Source organism: Limulus polyphemus, unplaced genomic scaffold (genome assembly GCF_000517525.1).
Source record: "Limulus polyphemus unplaced genomic scaffold, Limulus_polyphemus-2.1.2 Scaffold1867, whole genome shotgun sequence".
Taxonomy (NCBI): Eukaryota; Metazoa; Arthropoda; class Merostomata; order Xiphosura; family Limulidae; genus Limulus; species Limulus polyphemus.
In genome coordinates, this window is record NW_013667477.1 from 76,468 (window position 1) to 93,088 (window position 16,621).

The following is a 16,621-nucleotide window of genomic DNA, read 5'->3' on the forward strand; positions in this document are numbered from 1 at the left end:
TAAATTTTTCAACAAAAAAAATAATTTACCCGCGATCAAAAAAGGTTGCCGACCACTGGCCTAGACAATAATGTAATTCCAAGCACAAGATCAAATTGTACAGAGTTATGCAACAAAAAATTTTCACAACTGACATTTTTTAAACAATGAATCATCCATACTGCTGTCACGAGAATTAAATGATCATTAGATATTAAGTCACAAAATAAACTAAATAATAACATTTACACTAAATGGTCATGTATATCCACAGTAAGCCCCTCTTCAAGAAAAATATTTACAATATTTATTTTACACTATATAGTTCATATACTAAGTTTTCTCATATAGTCTGCACCAACATTTATAGCTCCTTTGTCTGTCTCTTCTCATGTAGGACCTCCAGTAGGGCTTCACCTTGACGTGATTCTTTGTCTTCATCTTGATCTTGTGTTGCCTGAGGTCTGTCTTTCCTTTTCTGTCTGTATACTAGCAAAATAGATCTTGTACCTCTTTCTTCTTTTTGACAGTCAGTTCTTTATTTATGTTGACGTCCTTCTATGTCTCGTCTCGTCTCCAAGTGATCTTAGGTTTAATAGGTCTTTATCTTTTTTAACAAAGTCACTGTCTTCATATTCTGCTTATATGCCAGCCACATCTGCCATGGCCATCTGTACCTCAATAGCTTCACCCGTAAGGTTTTCTTCCCTCTTCAAGTACCTCTTCAGCAGATTGTCTTCCCATCCACTTTCACCTTGTAGTGCATTCTGTTGACCATCTTAATTGAACAAAACAACCCTACTCTAAACCAACACCCTGGGGTGCCTAGATACCTCTTCTAAGTTTCTCAACAGTTCCGGTCATGTGACTTCTTTGTTCAATACTGTATGTATATATCCGTGTCAGTGTAAATTACTTGTACATGATGATGACAAAACCTTGTCGAAACGTTGTACATTTGCTGTTATGTTAAACTTATATTAAAGTTTTTCTTCATTACCCATTGAAGTCGCTTCAGCCATTATTAGTCTCAAAGTGGGTCACCGAATTACTATATTTCTTGTTTTTTTGTGGATATTTTTTATTTACTGTTATAAAAGTAAATAAAATGTAAAATTTAGAAATTTGTTAGGCTAGAATATGTAAGATATTGAAAAAATATATAACAAGTTCTTTAAAATCACTATAATAAATGGGTATTTATAAAAGCATAAATAAGGAGAATGTAGTTTGTATCATAAAAACTGACTTTTACAGTAATATGGTTATATGCACCAATTCAATGATGCTAATACTTATTGAAAAGCTGGAGGAATATTATGGAGATTATGTTAAAGGAAAAAATTATGAAGAATTTGAAGTAATTTGTGAACCAGTATTAAAAAAAATTATATAAAACTGAAACAGAGTTTCTTCATAACTTTACCCCAACTATGAGCTGTTTTTATATCCTTTCTAAAGTTCATAACAGAAAAGAACTCAATATTTGTGAAAATGTTGAACGTTCTTACCTGGAGGTTAAAAAATCATCATTTGTAACTGGACAAAAATGTTCCACCCATCAACTAAGTACAATAACTAACTTGGTAGGTATTTTGGTTTCAAAATCTAACAAGTCCTGAAGTTGCTTGAGAGACAACCAAGGGCATTCAGAAACTGCTGTTTCTTTTTGCCTTTGTTCAAGTAGTAAGAATGAAAAGTTAGTGCTAACATTAGAAATTTAAAGCCAAATGGGCTTAAACAGATTTTAAGACTATTAAGCACATGAGTTTTAGTGGTGTAGGCATAACAAGGGAGAGTTTTGAAGTTAACTTTTCCTGGTAAGACAACTGATGTGCCTATCTCAAGCCATTGGAAAAGCTATGAATGTGAAGATCAGTGAAAAAAGAAGGAAGAACTTCTTGAAGTCCGTCTTTGCTGCTTCATCCCGGACAATGTAGAACTGGAGCATAGAAGCGAAGTGTTGACACACGTGGTGTTCTTTCCATGTGGTTGTGCTTGAAGAAATGAGGCATAGAGTAGAGCAGAGAGATGCAGACCGAGCACGTCCATTTCTGTTTGAAACTTTCCTGGAAATTTAAAACTAATTTAATCCACTAGTTTTGCAGCTAAAGGCTAAACTGATAGTTTGAATAACTAAATTATAGACTAATTTAACCATCTGTATTTGTTTATTTTACCAAAAACATAAATAAGTTAGGTTAAGGCATCCTTTTCATTCCTAGGATGTCAACTAAGTTATTTTATTAAGAACTTTAAAAAACCTTGTCTTCAGAAAGTCATTAGTTATATAAGAAAAACTTAACTTTTTCAGAAATCTTACCCCTAAAGTGGATCCAGAGACAGTTTTTGGTTTCATTCAATGTAGCCTCACTGTACACTAATATATATTATAATGTAAGATTAACTCCAATTATGTTTTATATTGAATGATTTCCCTGACTTGTTAGCTTTCCAGTCTCAGTGAGATGTATTATGGCCTTTTTCTCATATTTTAGTAAATAATGTGGTTCTTTTTAATGGAAAAACCATCTAAGCAAATTAAAAGACATTCATGGGGACAAGAGTGGAATCCTTGTATGTAACTTAGTTATGGGATTTCTTAAAATTAAAATGTACAGTTATAGTTGAGAGTAAATTTGCATATTGAAATGAAAAATTATGCATTGGTATTATCTTGAGGACTTTTACTATGAAAGTTAAATAACCTAATTTAGAGAGGTTAAAAAAAAATTTGAATAACTTAGATCAGAATATTTATTTTACTTGTGATCAGAATGATAAAAAATTGAATTGTTTAGATATCATGGTAATTAAAAATCAAAATTTTTATATTTATGCATATTTTTTATTAAGTGATCAATCTTAGACATTTATATCTATTGCCCAAGATGAATTAAAATAGTTACTAACTGAAAAAATGAAAATATAATGGTTATTGGACTTGAACAAAACAAGATTTTAGTAATAAACTCATTTTTCGGAAAACGTAACATAATGATAAAGCTAAACACAAATGTGACAATAGGAAGCATTTATTAAACATTTCGGAATCATCGTAATTCCATCATCAGTAATCTAGAGGTACAAATCAAACAAACTATTCATAATTGCAACAGAATATACACATAAGAAGTAAACAATTTGAATATACAATTATAAAATGAGAAAATGAAAATGTGGTACAGATGAAATAGTTAAAATAAGTTTAAATCAAGTGAATACTGTGTATCATTTAAGGATGGAAGGAGAGTTTTCATGTATAATGTTTCTGTTATAAGAAGTTCAGTATCATGTTTGGCTGTTGAGAGAATTTTAAAGTCAGAGAAAGAAATCAGATGTCCTGTTTGGGAGGGTTTGTAACCTTTCTTCCAGTTTTTATAGATATGCCCATGTCTTCACATACTTTAAGGTGATGTTTGGTTTATACCAACATAGGAGGCCTTACAGTTTCTACACGTGTATAAGTAGACAAGATGTGAACAATGGGCAGTTGGAAAATGATCTTTGTAGTGGAAAGACGATTTTTAGTCTGAAATTGGTTTCATAATAACTTTCACGTCAATTTGAGGATAGTAAAAGTTAAATAATTTTTTAACTGTTTTGTGATAAGGGAGCCCTGTCTCCGGAGATAGGGTAAGCAGGTGTATAAGGGAAGTTTGGGTACAGTGGTTTGACAAACAAATTAGTTAAGTATGAGGAAGTTATTTTCACCGGGAAATGCATAGGGTAGCTGTTTCAAAATAAAATGCTTTGTTTGGGATAATTTTTGTGTGAAGGGCTAGATAGGATGAATTAAGTTTGTAGGCTCTATTTAGTAGACAGAGAATACAACTGCATTTGAAAGAGAAGGGTATAAAACTGTCAAACTGAGTAAAAAGGCCAATAAATGTGTTTTTATGATAGACAGAAGTCGAAAAGGCATTAGTATTATGGTTAATAAGAATGTCCAGAAAGGGAATAAAGTTATTAGTCTCAATTTCATGAGTGAAGTGTATAGAGGGGTGTTGTGAATTAAGACAGTCAAGAAAGCATTGGTCATGATCTGCATGGTGGAAAATAAGGAATGTATCATCAATATACCTTCTGCAAAGAACAGACTTAATGCTTAAAGGACAGTTGTCAATCCAATTCTGTTTGTGGTGATAGAGAAAAATGTTGGCAAGTGTAGGACCCAGTGGGGTGCCCATAGCAATGCCATCTATCTGCTTATATAGAGTATTGTTAAAGAGGAGAAGAGATTTTTAGTCCAGAGTTCAAGCATATATTTAAAATCAGATTTAGAAAGTCCATTGACAAGAATGTCATTGTCCAGGGGAATATTAGTAAAATGAGAAATAATATTGAAGGTAGCCATTACATGATTTTTAAGTGGGGGGTGTCTGATTTCTTGGGAAAATTGGAAGGAGTTAGGTGTTGTAAATTCATTCCAAGCAAAAGGTTTTAAGATGGTACAAGGAATTTAGCTACGTTATTACTGTGAGTGCCTAAGGCGTAAAGTATAGGTCAGAGGAGGTTGTCTGGTTTGTGAACTTTCGGCAGACCATATAATATTCCATGTTGTGAGCCTGTGGGATATAAATTGTTGTAAACACAATCAAAAATAATATTTATTTTGTTTAGGTTTCTAAGAAATCTCTGAGTTTTCCCTTCAAGTTGTAAAGTATGGGTTAATGGTTGTTTGTTTATAAGTTTCAACTTATTGCTGATTTTAAGAATGTCAAGCATTTTCTTAACATAGTCAGTTTTGTTGACGATAACAACTCTATTTCCCTTGTTCGGGTGGGTGATGATGATATTTTTGTTTGTGCTTGTTGAGAAGTATTCTTGAAAAAAACAAGTAAATATTTTATATTCCGGTACAGGGATTCCAGGGATAGAGGTAACTGACATAATTGAATTTTGAGAGTTCAAGTGCAGTTTTTTTATTATCATGTAAAGTGATGTTGCTGTAATTGAAGATGACTGGTCAGGGGAGATCTTGCTGCGAGTTATGTTGTTAGAAAGTTTCCTTAGTTTAACTTTCTGTATGTGTTTGTGTCTAGCAATTTTATTTTCATTACTTTGGCTAATAAGGTTCAAGAAGTGGTTGAAGTCCAGCTAGGATATAAAGTTGGAGAGTGAAGCTAGAGATGAATTCAGCTTAGATGAGAGATGATATTTGTGTAGGTGTTTCCATCTAAATTCTTCATTAAGTAAGCACTTTTGACAAGTACGGTATGCTATTGAGTTTTGAAGGTTTCGATTAGCAAGTTTGAACTGAAGGAACTTCAGAGTTAATGACTGGGTTTTGCATTCTGTTAAAAACTGGATGTCAAGATTTATATTTTATATAGAAATGATTTATTATAGAATTTGTATATTATTGTGTCCTATTAAAGAGACCAACACTCATGGTGAGTGCAACATGTTTCTGCCATGCAATACCAACATGGTCAATTTTGACACCAGCAAAATTGAAAACTGTCTACATTGCTGTTTGGTACTTGCAAGAAGGTATTTTTGAACCAAATTCCATGTAAGTTGGTTGATATATATATGAATAGTTCATGAAAACCCCAAATTGTGCTTTCCTCGCTAAAAATTGAGCGAATGATAAAAAGCACCAATCTTGTCTATATTTCTGTTTGATTTGAATCCTGTAAAAAGTATCTTTGTACCAAATCCCATGTAAATTGGTTGAAGTACAGTGGAGTAATTGTCAAAAAATTCTAAAATTATGCTCTTTGTGGCATCTGGACCCCCTATAATTACTAAAAAATTGAAAAGTCGAATATTTTGTTTGTCAATGTATGTTGCCTGTAGAAAAGTATCTTTGAACCAAATTCCATATAAATTGGTCAAAACAAAGCTAAGTAATTGACCAAAACCTCTAAAATTATGGGTATATTTAACCTTTTGACCTTCATAAGATCACCAAAGATTAGCATATCCCACAGTAGAGTAATTGTCAAAACTCCTAAAATTATGCTTTTCGTAGCATCTTAACCTCCCACCCGCCATAATTACTAAAAATGGGCAAGTACACCATCTTTGTTTGTCAATGCATGAGACCTGTAGAATTATGTTTTTTCTGAGTTCTAACCCTCCTAAAAAAAGACTACAAAATGGGCAAATCCAACTTTTTTATATTTCGATTTGTTGGGTGCATAAAAATTTATATTTATGCCAATTTTCATCTTATTGATGTAAATATGACTGTACAGTAACCCAAAATTTATATTTTGGGGTTGTTTACTTTCAACCTCGTAAAATCCCTAAAAAAAGGGCTAAATGAAGAAATACGAAAAAAGGTGTTTGGCCATATTGGGCGAAGATATAACATTATCAAGTCAATCTGCTTAAAGATTAAGGAATGGTGGTCAGTTGAAAAGTGTTTGGAAGAAGAAAGAAGAAACAGTAGACCAAGTGTTTCACTGCAGAGACATAATAAATAAATAAATAAATAAAAATTGTTAAACACTATTTATTAATTGCTGATCAAAACATTATATTCTATACATCCAATCAGTTTAGACATATTTAATCTTTATGATTTTCTTTTGTTATGTTATTTTTTTATTACAGAAGTAATTATGTTACCCGATAAAATACACTTAAGTTTTATATGATAATGACTTACTGTCACAATGTACTATAGACTGGCAAATGCTAATTATCATTATCTGTCTTCTTGGAGTAATTAAATATTTCTGTGGCTTTCAAAGGGACACATTATTAGAAAAATTTACTGTCAACAACAAGAAAAACATTACAAGAAACAACTAAAAATTGCAGGTCTTTATTTACTTGGAAGGTATTTTTATAATCACTGTTCTACCTTCAAGTGTGGCTTTACCACATGTACACTTTCTTGAAAAGCTTGTGTAACTATCAGAACTTTCCATTACTAATGATTAGCATTTTGAAATTCAGCTCTTCTTTACACTTCTTTTTCAAGATCTGGTTTCCCCCCAGATAACCATCTTTTCAAACTCACTTATTCCTAGTAAATTCGTACATGTCCGGGATGAGTGCTGGACAATTTTTCACACTGTCTCAATTATGTTACATTGGTTATTTGAAAGCTGGATTATGTATTTGAGATTTTTAAATTAAGAAGTACTTTGAATCTAACTCAAGTAAATGTATTTATTTATTGAAATGTTCTAATTTTAGAGCTAGAATGAACTTTCATAAAAGTCACCTAATAAATTTTAAAAATAGTTGACTGTTCTAGGCTATTTTATAATTGTCATGTAGGATGATTACAGGAACCTTATTTTTATTCTTACCCTTTTTTTCTTTTCTGGCTAAGCAACAGCTAGTGTGTCTGTTTCCTAATTAAGGCATACTATATTATTATGTATTGTTACTCTCATTAACAGTATTAGTAATACTATTTAGTGTATTAAGTGTTATTACTTTTTATTTTAACTTATTGGTTGTTTAATTAGTTTAATATACGTATTTAAATATACTTGAGATTATGGCTAAAAATATTGTTCACAGTGAAGTTACCAAACTGATGAAACAATTTACACTAATCTTTATAAGTAGAACTGTAAGAAAAGTATACTTAATTAGCTATACTGATTAGCAAGTTGTGTTTTAGTTTCACTCTAAATACATAATTACTGTGATCAAATGTCAATATTAATTGTGCAAAACCTCATCTGGTTGTTTACTACTTTTTATCCTGTGCAGTAAGTTATTTGTATTTTATTGTCATTTTGAGACTGGAGACAATCTCATTTTTAGAATTTGTATAAAATAATCTTTGTTTTTTAAAAAATTTAGTTTTTTAACAAGCTTAATACTATTGTATTATTCCAAATGTAATTAGTTATAATCATGTTTTGCCAGTTTAGAAAAAGATACTCACTACATTAACAATTATTGTTGTAACAAATACCATTATTTAAATAATTTTCCATTTACTACTGTGTTTGTTGTGTCCCAGCTGGCCTGAGGAGCTTTATATTGAATGAAACACATTGTTGAAAATGGATATGGTGAACATAGTGTGTTTGAAGTATTCTTACACTTCTTGAAAACACTAAGAGACTGAATAAAGAAAGTAGTGTTAAAAATATAATAAGCCTATTACTAATGTTTGATGATAAATGTAATTTATGTTTTATATCTGCTAAAGCTACAGGTAAAAGTATGCCTTATTGTAAAAGTCAAAGACAGTATCTTGTAAACACTTATAACATATAAGGAATCAGATATATAATTCTTGTTTTATATTTCTTTGGCATTTATGCAAACTTACTACAGAGAGCAGGTGCCTATATAATATCCATCATATCTTTTACATGTTATGTTTTTAAAGAACGTGTACTTATGTCTACGTTGAAGAGATGTTTAACATGTACATGCAACATTTAGTGTACCAGAATAAACATCTCTAGAATACCTATCATGTTTTATACTCATTGTTTGGTTTTTGTGAGAAAATTATTTGAGTTTATAGTGAATACTGTGTATAACAGGAGCCTATACACATAACATGTAATGGACTATCTGTTGTGTTTGATATTTGTTGATTTTTTTTTTTCACAGAAACATGTAGTATCTAACAAGCACTTGTAAATATGATGTGTAGTGGACCATAACTACAGCACATGTCATGTCTGCTTGCTTTTTTTAACAGTTACATGGACATATGCATTCACGTATTTTAAACAAGTTGATTACTTGTTCAGTCTTTGTTAACATCTAACCTACCTATCCAAATCTTACAAGTTAATTAGACTGTTACAACTTAATATGTTACTGGTAGGTAATATGTTGAGTGTGGGCATCTTGTTACATAAATCAACACACATTATTGTCCTTGGCCAGATCATGAAATGTTTGGAAATTTTTATTTTCTTATATCTGGTTTTGAATAGTATTCATCTCGAGATTTATTTAGAACAATGTAATTTTTATTTTGTGTGATTGTACTTTTACAGTATAAAATATTTTAATTTTTCACATGATAAACATACACTTTTGTGTGTAAATGGGTAAGGGGATACTAGATATATGAAACCAACTGACCAGTTACATTGCATGAACATGTAAATTATTGTTTATAAATTTTAGTTTGCAGGTAAAGAATATCAGGAAGCACTAGCCACCCTTGATGTTACAGAAGCAAACAGTATAGGACCAAACACAAGAAACCAAGAACCACTAGACAAATCAGTTGTAATGGGAGACAAAAATGTACAGTAAAAGCTTTCAGTTTTAAAATGCTTGTCATTGTTAATCTAAGAAATATGAAAACTAGCAGATGGACAGATTTATATTTGGTTGAACTTAACAGTGATTAGCTGGTTATTCTTAGATGAGAATGATGGGCAAATAAAGAATCTAATAATCAAAAACAAAATTTAAAATGTCTGTAATAATAAATATAGCATATTCTTTGACATATTGTTTAGGCAGAGTATTCATGATGAAACTTAATTGAATGGATGGCAAGTTCCTGTTGTAGAAATACAAGCATAAATTATATTCTGTCAAACAGGGATTAGCTGTGTTTGAAATGATACGTGATACCAACTGAAACATATTAATTCGGTCAGGAATATGTATACTTGTATGTTTGGCTGGCAGAATATAAATCTAGTTGGTAGAACATATGGCCAAACATGGTGCTTTGTTCCAACTTGATAATGTTAAAATTCTCAGTAGCACAAAAAAGCTAAAGTGTTGAAAATAAAAGAAGCCAAATTAATTATTTAGTTTCAACCAAAAATTAATAGATATTCTGACATATAGTAGCATTTTTTTCTTAACCTTTTGTACAAAAAAAAAAAAATAAGCTGGTTCTCCTATATATATATATAAGAAATTTAGAGATGAAAACATACTGAATTAGCTTTTTATAGTAAATTCCAAATTTTCATCATGCTCTCATCTGAGAAGTATCCAACTTCATTCCTTGCTTTTGGTGTCTACTGCTGAGTGATGTTTTCTGAGCAACCATGACTCTAAATATTTTTTTGGGTCAAAGCGTGGAAAGGGCAATCCAACAAAAACTATTCCCATTTCTTCCAGTGAATGTGAACGAGGGTTTATGCAGATGAATTTGATTGTCACTCCAACCAGAGCTTCGTTGATGACAAAAACCGTTTCTGCACTTTTGTTTATTAAAATTCAGAGCGTGTTTCAAATGCTGCAATTTTTCCAAAACTGTCTTTTCAATCAAATACTGACGAAATCCATGAATCATATCTCTTTCATTCAGCTCTTTCATCAAGCATGCATGCACACTGTGCTATATCGCCATCCTCACTATCAAGCAACCTATTTTCGATCGATTTTTTAAAGGTTCTGTAAAAAGCTTCCAGATTAATTGGAGTATCCTTTTTGAAATCTTTGTTGTGAAGTGAAACTGCCTGAAAGTGAAGAGTTTTGGCGGCTTCCATGGAATTTTTATAATATAGGCCTATAATATGCATATCGTTCAAATATAATGTATTTTTCATTGAGGTACATGTTATTATTATCAAGTTTTTTTTATAGTTTATAAAAGTTTGATTGAAGCCAACTGGTTTATTTTTACTACATTTAGGTTTACAACTAAGGTATTCTAAACCACATATTTATGGATTTCGGCTCTCGCAGAATCTTAGGGATATTGCTCCAGAAATGGTGAAGTTGGTGGAATCAAAGCTTATCAAGCAACCTCCATGGACCAGTCAAAAAACATCAGGAGTTGCAAGGGAACTGAATTCATTCATTTCAATAAGCATGATAAATTTGGCAAAGGTGAACTTAATTTATTTTAATAACAGTTCATGATAAAAAAAATATACCCAGTAATATTATACTTATTTTTCCTCTCTGGGGTTTTATTTAACATTAAAAGTGTATTCTCTAGATTTGTTTCAACAATGAATTTCTCGCATGAAAGAGTATATAACTTTTACATTTCTACTACAGGCATAAATAAGTATGCCTGAAAATAATTTTCACGAGATTAAAGTGGTTGGGTCATTTTCCCACTAATTTTGAAAAACAAAAGAATTTTTGTTGAGAAGCTTCTTTTGTTTTGCATGACAGATTTGTACATGGCTCTGGTAGCTCCTGGATTGAACACAAGTCTTTACGTGGAGACATGGAGAAAAGGAAGGGGTGAAATCTTGTATTCTGAATGTGGAGCCAAATATTCTGTGTTGAATGTTGAGAAAGTATCATGCACAAACAAAACTAGTCAGTCAAGCATAACATTTACATTTGAAGAAGATCACAGCAAATGGGCTATTTCATCAGTGCCAGCAGAATCCTGGGTTTGTGTTGGAGACATTAATCGAATGGTGAGTCACAGTAGGAAAAGTTTGATTATTACTGTTGTTTGTTATGCTCCAAATACATAAGAACAGAGTAAATATATCTTCTTCTTTTTGAATCTTTATATCTATTCTTCATTATTTTTTTAAAATTTTCTTTTAGGATTCTTTTGTCTGTTCCTTTTTTCTCGTTTTTGGAATCTCGTTGTCTATTCTCCTCCATCTTTTCACCATCTTTTTTGGAATTTTGTTTTCTGTTCTCCTGTATCTTTTCACCATCTTTTTTTGGAATTTTATTGTATATTCTCCTGTGTCTTTTCACCTTCTTTTTTGGGATCTTGTTGTTTGTTCTTATGTATCTTTTCTCTTTTTGGGGATCTCATTGTTCATTCTCCTGTTCCGGGTTCTTGTTAAATTTTCTTTATCTTTTCTCTTTCTTGGTTCTTGTCTGCTTGTAAACAAATTCCTGGTTTCTGTAGAGAAACAGTTTATTGCATGAAAGTATTAAATTCGTTTCTGTACCTGTAGAAGTATTTCTGTTTTGGTCAGTCCAGAATTCTTTGAAAATTCAAAGATTTAAATGTTCTGTTTTCATACAAAATTATATAAGATTTTATGGAACTTATTTATGACTAATGTAACAAGGGTGACAAATATTAGAAATGAATACATTAACAAAATTTAGTTTTTTTAATACCACATATCAAAAGGTAACCAATTTTTACACACCCTGAAGTGATATTTTTACTGTGAGTAGTTGAATATATAACTCATGATACAATAACCCATATAAACATAAGGTCAAATGTACAATGTTTTTAAAATATGCTTTATTTAAAAATGCAGAAATCCTGAAAGGTCAATACTATTTTTCTTAAATTATTGTGCTGAAATAATTTTAAATTTGTCAATTCCAACAATGTAAGTGCTTGCTTAAGTATAAATATGTTGGGGTTTACTTGTGAAGTCATAAAAAAAAAAGGTAAAGCAGTTAAAATTAACAACAGCTATTCAGTCACCTTACTAAAAATTTAAAATGGAATATAAATTTATTTTTTCAGAAATCCCAGTTTAAGAGAGGTGGTGGTACATTATGTTTGAAGGACAAGTTTGTTTTTCAAACATTTTCTTCTTTTGTTAGTAAGTATGAGAAATGTCAACCACATCAACAACATGAACTGTGATGATAACAGTCTTCTCTGTATGACATTAACTGTGGTATTTCTACTATTAGTGTTTTTAAGTCACATGTAAAGTGTTTGTTAATTTTAGTCTATATACACCAAGGGTATTGATGACCTCAGTGTTAGATTGTTTACTTGTTTACTTTAGGTGTAGTACCACTTTCTCAGATATTAGTAAAATATTTGTTTTTGGATACTTGAATCTGTTATGCTTCAAATTTTTGTGAACTTTTTTTGCCTTTTATCGGAACTTGAAACATTGCCTGCTGAAAGAAGTAGGGTGAAAACAACCAATAAAAAACTCCAGGCTTGTGGTGTCTGCTATATGAAGTCACACTAAACAGTCTTTGATAATATATAAAAAAATGCTAATCCTAACACTTAAGTTAGTCATATACATATATGTTACAAACTAATGATACTTTTAACACTAAGCTACATTATGATCAGATTTGTAAGAAACTGATGATAAACAGAAAAGATGATAATTTTATTACTAAACTAAGAATCATGTATGGTTTTTAAACATATACACAAAAGATACTATTTTAATACTTTAATAGAGTATACATATTTTAAATAACAGGTGCTTTTTGATGATTGGCCAGTTTTAAATTTTTTATTCAGTGGACTTTGTCTTTTTACAATATTTTTTGATGTCGTAATTGATGTTTTTAAATAGTCATGTTTTACAAGCATGTTTATTCAAGATTTTAGATGATGTTTTAGTGATTTTAAAAATAAGTAATGTGCTTTGTAAGTTTATTGAACTTACTTCTAGTATTAGTATTTTTGTTGCAGTTTTTGTGATCAGAACCTTTTTTTCTAAAGATAACTTCTAGTAGTTAGATGTCCATATTAACATCTTCATCTTAATTATGTATTTGTTGTATATCCTGATTCATATAAACCTCTTATAATTTTGTTACATTTGAAAATGTAAAGCTGTATAATAAAACATAGAAATAGCAGCTGTCTGAGATATTTCTTTTTCTTAAGAGTTGCATTTTTTTTTCTCACAGCATCTTCCATCTATTTTAATATTAACATTTTATAATCTGTGGAGTAGCTTAATGAATTTTATAAATATGGAAATATAATTAAGAATTTGAGTTTTTTAACCCTAAAATGCCATGTGGGGTCAATATGACCCCATCCAAGTTAAACCTGTATACTAAGCTAACCGTGCTGGCATTCTAGGGTTAAATGTTGATATACTTGATTAGAGGAGTTATTTTTTTGATCAGTGAAGCTATAGGTAACTTAACATTTTATACACTACTTAACAGACAATATATTTTTTGGTTTGTTTTAGCTTTTTGCACTGCAAGATTCACATCTTTATTTTGAACACAAAAGCAAGCTAAATGTTGTCATTGTAATGTTAATCATTCTGTAATTGTTTTTGGCTTCAAATTAGAGTTGTATTGTTTTATTACATAGTGTAAGTGGATTTGTTTGATAACTTCAAGATAATTTTCCTGCCATTTGTTCAGATCTCAAACAAATTATAAAGCTGTTTTCTTTTAATACAAGGGTCAGGTGTGACCAAGTGTTTAGTGTTGCCAGAATGTGAATCCAAAGGTTAGTGGCCATAAACGTTTGTTCAGCACTTTGTGCTGTAAGAGTGATGTTCAAATCCCACTCTTCAATTGGATAAGAATAGCCTAAGAGCTGGTGGTAGGTTACCTTTGCTCTAGTCTATCAATTCAAAGTTGGGAACAGCTTTATGCAGATAACTATTTGTGAAGCTGTGTGCAAAAATTCTTATACAAACAAACCAATTTTTTTAATACAGTCTTTACTCGTACAAATAAGTATGGGTGTAATTTCTAAAAGTTTGTTTGACATAATTTCCTGGACATTTAAAGACTCCACTTATCAATATAATGAAATTTTAACCTATAAAATGTAAAAGGTTTCAGATTTTAAGTGTTTTAATTTATTTATCACCAAAAATCAGTATTTGAGGCTTATATTTTATTTATTTTTAAGCATAATGCTTCACAAAGAGCTATGTGAACTGAATTAAACCCCAAAGTTTAGCATCATAAGCTCTCAAAAGTACCTCTGAGCATTTTAAAAGAGTACAACATTATAGTATTTAAAAATGAGAAGCATTTCTGTATAAATAAACCTAAAATAGTAAAATTAGATAAACTTAACTTGAAGTATTCACTGCATGCTCACAGTATGTTGCAAAATATTAGGTTTGGAATTTGATTATTCAAAGTTTTCAATAATTATTGGTGACCTAATAACCATAAAAGTCAGATTGTTTAATAAATTTAGATTTTTAAACACTAGTAAAGAAAGAAAACTATTGTTTCAGATATTCTTGCAAAGCTATAAAAGGGCTTTTGACATTAACCACTTCTAATTTAATGTTATTGTTTATTTATTGTCAGTTGTAAGCCTGTACAATGGGTTATCTGTGCTGTGTCCACCACATGTATTGAAATTTGATTTTTAGCATTATAAGCTCTCAGATTTACTTCTGAGCCACCAGAGGGCCTCTAATTTTGAATTGATAAGCTAGGGGGAAGGTAGCTTGTCATCTGCACCCACTACTCCTGAGTGTGGAATGTGATTTTGCAGCAATAGGATACCAACCAAGGACTCTCAGGTTCACATTCTGGCACACTAATCACTAGGCCATGACCAGCCCAAATAAATAGTTATGTTATATTTTTTTTTTCAACCTATAGCATAAAATAAATAGCTTTTCTTTTGGACTTAATTAGTAAATAACACATTGGAATTCTGTTGTAGTTATTTCAATTACTCTTTTTCTCACTTGCATCAGAGTCGAACTTAGACTTCCTGCACACCAGAACAGTGCTCTGAACAACTCCATTTCTCCACAGTAGGTCAGCAGTAAGTTATGGACTTGCAACATTAAAGTCTGGGGTTCACTTCCCCTTGGTAGACAGTGCAGATAGCTTATTGTGCAGCTTTGAGCAAAAATAAAAAACCAACAACAACTCATGCTACTGCACTGTGCAATAAATGGTGTGACCAGTTATGTCTACTTTTCAATTTAAGGAAAAGGAATCTGTTTTTAAGATGATAAACCAGGTGCTATTACCTAAAAGTAGTCGTGTAATAGGCAAATGTGGAGGTTGCCCATGCAAATCCTTAGATAAGTTGCATTTAACCATCAGGTGTGATGATGTTGACAGGCATTGGGTGAATCCATGAAGAAACGTAGTGTTAAATGACCAAACGTTATGTCTAAGATTATAAAAACCTTGACTGTTGTTGTTTTATTCTAATGAGGGTTGTTTTTGAATTTATTCCATTGTTTTGTATATAATTATTCTAGGACTTGATTGACGGTTGTAATTTATTATTGAAAACAACTTTCTGATGCTGTGATACAAAATGATAAAAACCCTATAACCCGAGTGCTTTCGAAATGTGGACCTTTCTTCTTCAGGGCAAACTGGGAATGGTGGTGTAATCGAATGAGTGATATACAAAGGGAGTTGAGTAACGTCATGAAGGTCATCTGGTCTTCCAGGAAAAAAGGCCCGGAATGGCCAGGTGGTTAGGGTGCTTGACTGGCAATCTGAGAGTCTCACCAAACATGCTCGCTCTTTCTGCCGTGGGGACATTATAATGTTACTGTTGGTCCCACTATTCGTTGGTAAAACAGTAGCCCAAGAGTGGGCAGTGATGACTAGCTGCCTTCCCTCTAGTATTTCATTGCCAAATTAGGGACGGCTAGTACAGGTAGTCTTCGAGTAGCTTTGCGCGAAATTAAGATAAAAAAAAACCTTCCATGAAATGTTTAGTATATTTTTCCATATACTGTTGTGTGTTTAATTTCTGGTACAATGTGACCGGTGACGAGAGCGTTATGTAAAAAGGTGTTAGGGATATTTTGCTTTAGAAATGGTTAAAAAAGAAATAAATAAAACTATACTTAAGTATTTAAGTAAAATAAAGGTGACACCTGGAGACTGATTGAAAAAAAAAGAGATGTTAAGCTCCCTTTTTACATGAAAGAAACTACCTACTTTCTTAATTAATATCATAAAAGATATTAATACTAACGGACAGTTAACACGATGGAAGTTTCTCCCCTCTACACTAATGTTCCACATAATGAAATATACCGTATTTTTCGGAATATAAGACGCACCCTTATTTTGAAGGCAAAGTTTTTTGGGAAAAAAAGCTACA

General features: G+C 31.3%; 2 protein-coding genes across 3 annotated transcripts in view; both read left to right on the top strand.

Moving 5' to 3' along the window:
* Positions 1-16,621, top strand: part of LOC106465204 (cell division cycle protein 16 homolog) — a 200,194-nt gene that overhangs the window by 55,278 nt on the left and 128,295 nt on the right. For both annotated transcript variants that reach the window (XM_022393059.1, XM_013925406.2), the window contains exon 5: positions 9,055-9,177. In XM_022393059.1, the coding sequence (XP_022248767.1) occupies positions 9,055-9,177 (123 nt within the window). The remainder of the gene's footprint in view (positions 1-9,054; positions 9,178-16,621) is intronic.
* Positions 10,486-13,404, top strand: LOC106465205 (plancitoxin-1-like). The gene is made up of 3 exons (XM_013925408.2): positions 10,486-10,728; positions 11,023-11,276; positions 12,311-13,404. Exons 1-3 carry the CDS (start codon positions 10,650-10,652, stop codon positions 12,431-12,433), a joined length of 456 nt encoding a protein of 151 aa, XP_013780862.1. The 5' UTR covers positions 10,486-10,649; the 3' UTR covers positions 12,434-13,404.

What these genes read in the sequence shown, in the direction of transcription:
- LOC106465205 (XM_013925408.2), top strand. Translation starts at nt 10,650, where the DNA reads ATGGACCAGTCAAAAAACATCAGGAGTTGCAAGGGAACTGAATTCATT. An exon ending in GCATGATAAATTTGGCAAAG is followed by an intron (nt 10,729 to 11,022) that starts GTGAACTTAATT and finishes TTTGCATGACAG; the next exon opens with ATTTGTACATGGCTCTGGTA. An exon ending in TTGGAGACATTAATCGAATG is followed by an intron (nt 11,277 to 12,310) that starts GTGAGTCACAGT and finishes TTATTTTTTCAG; the next exon opens with AAATCCCAGTTTAAGAGAGG.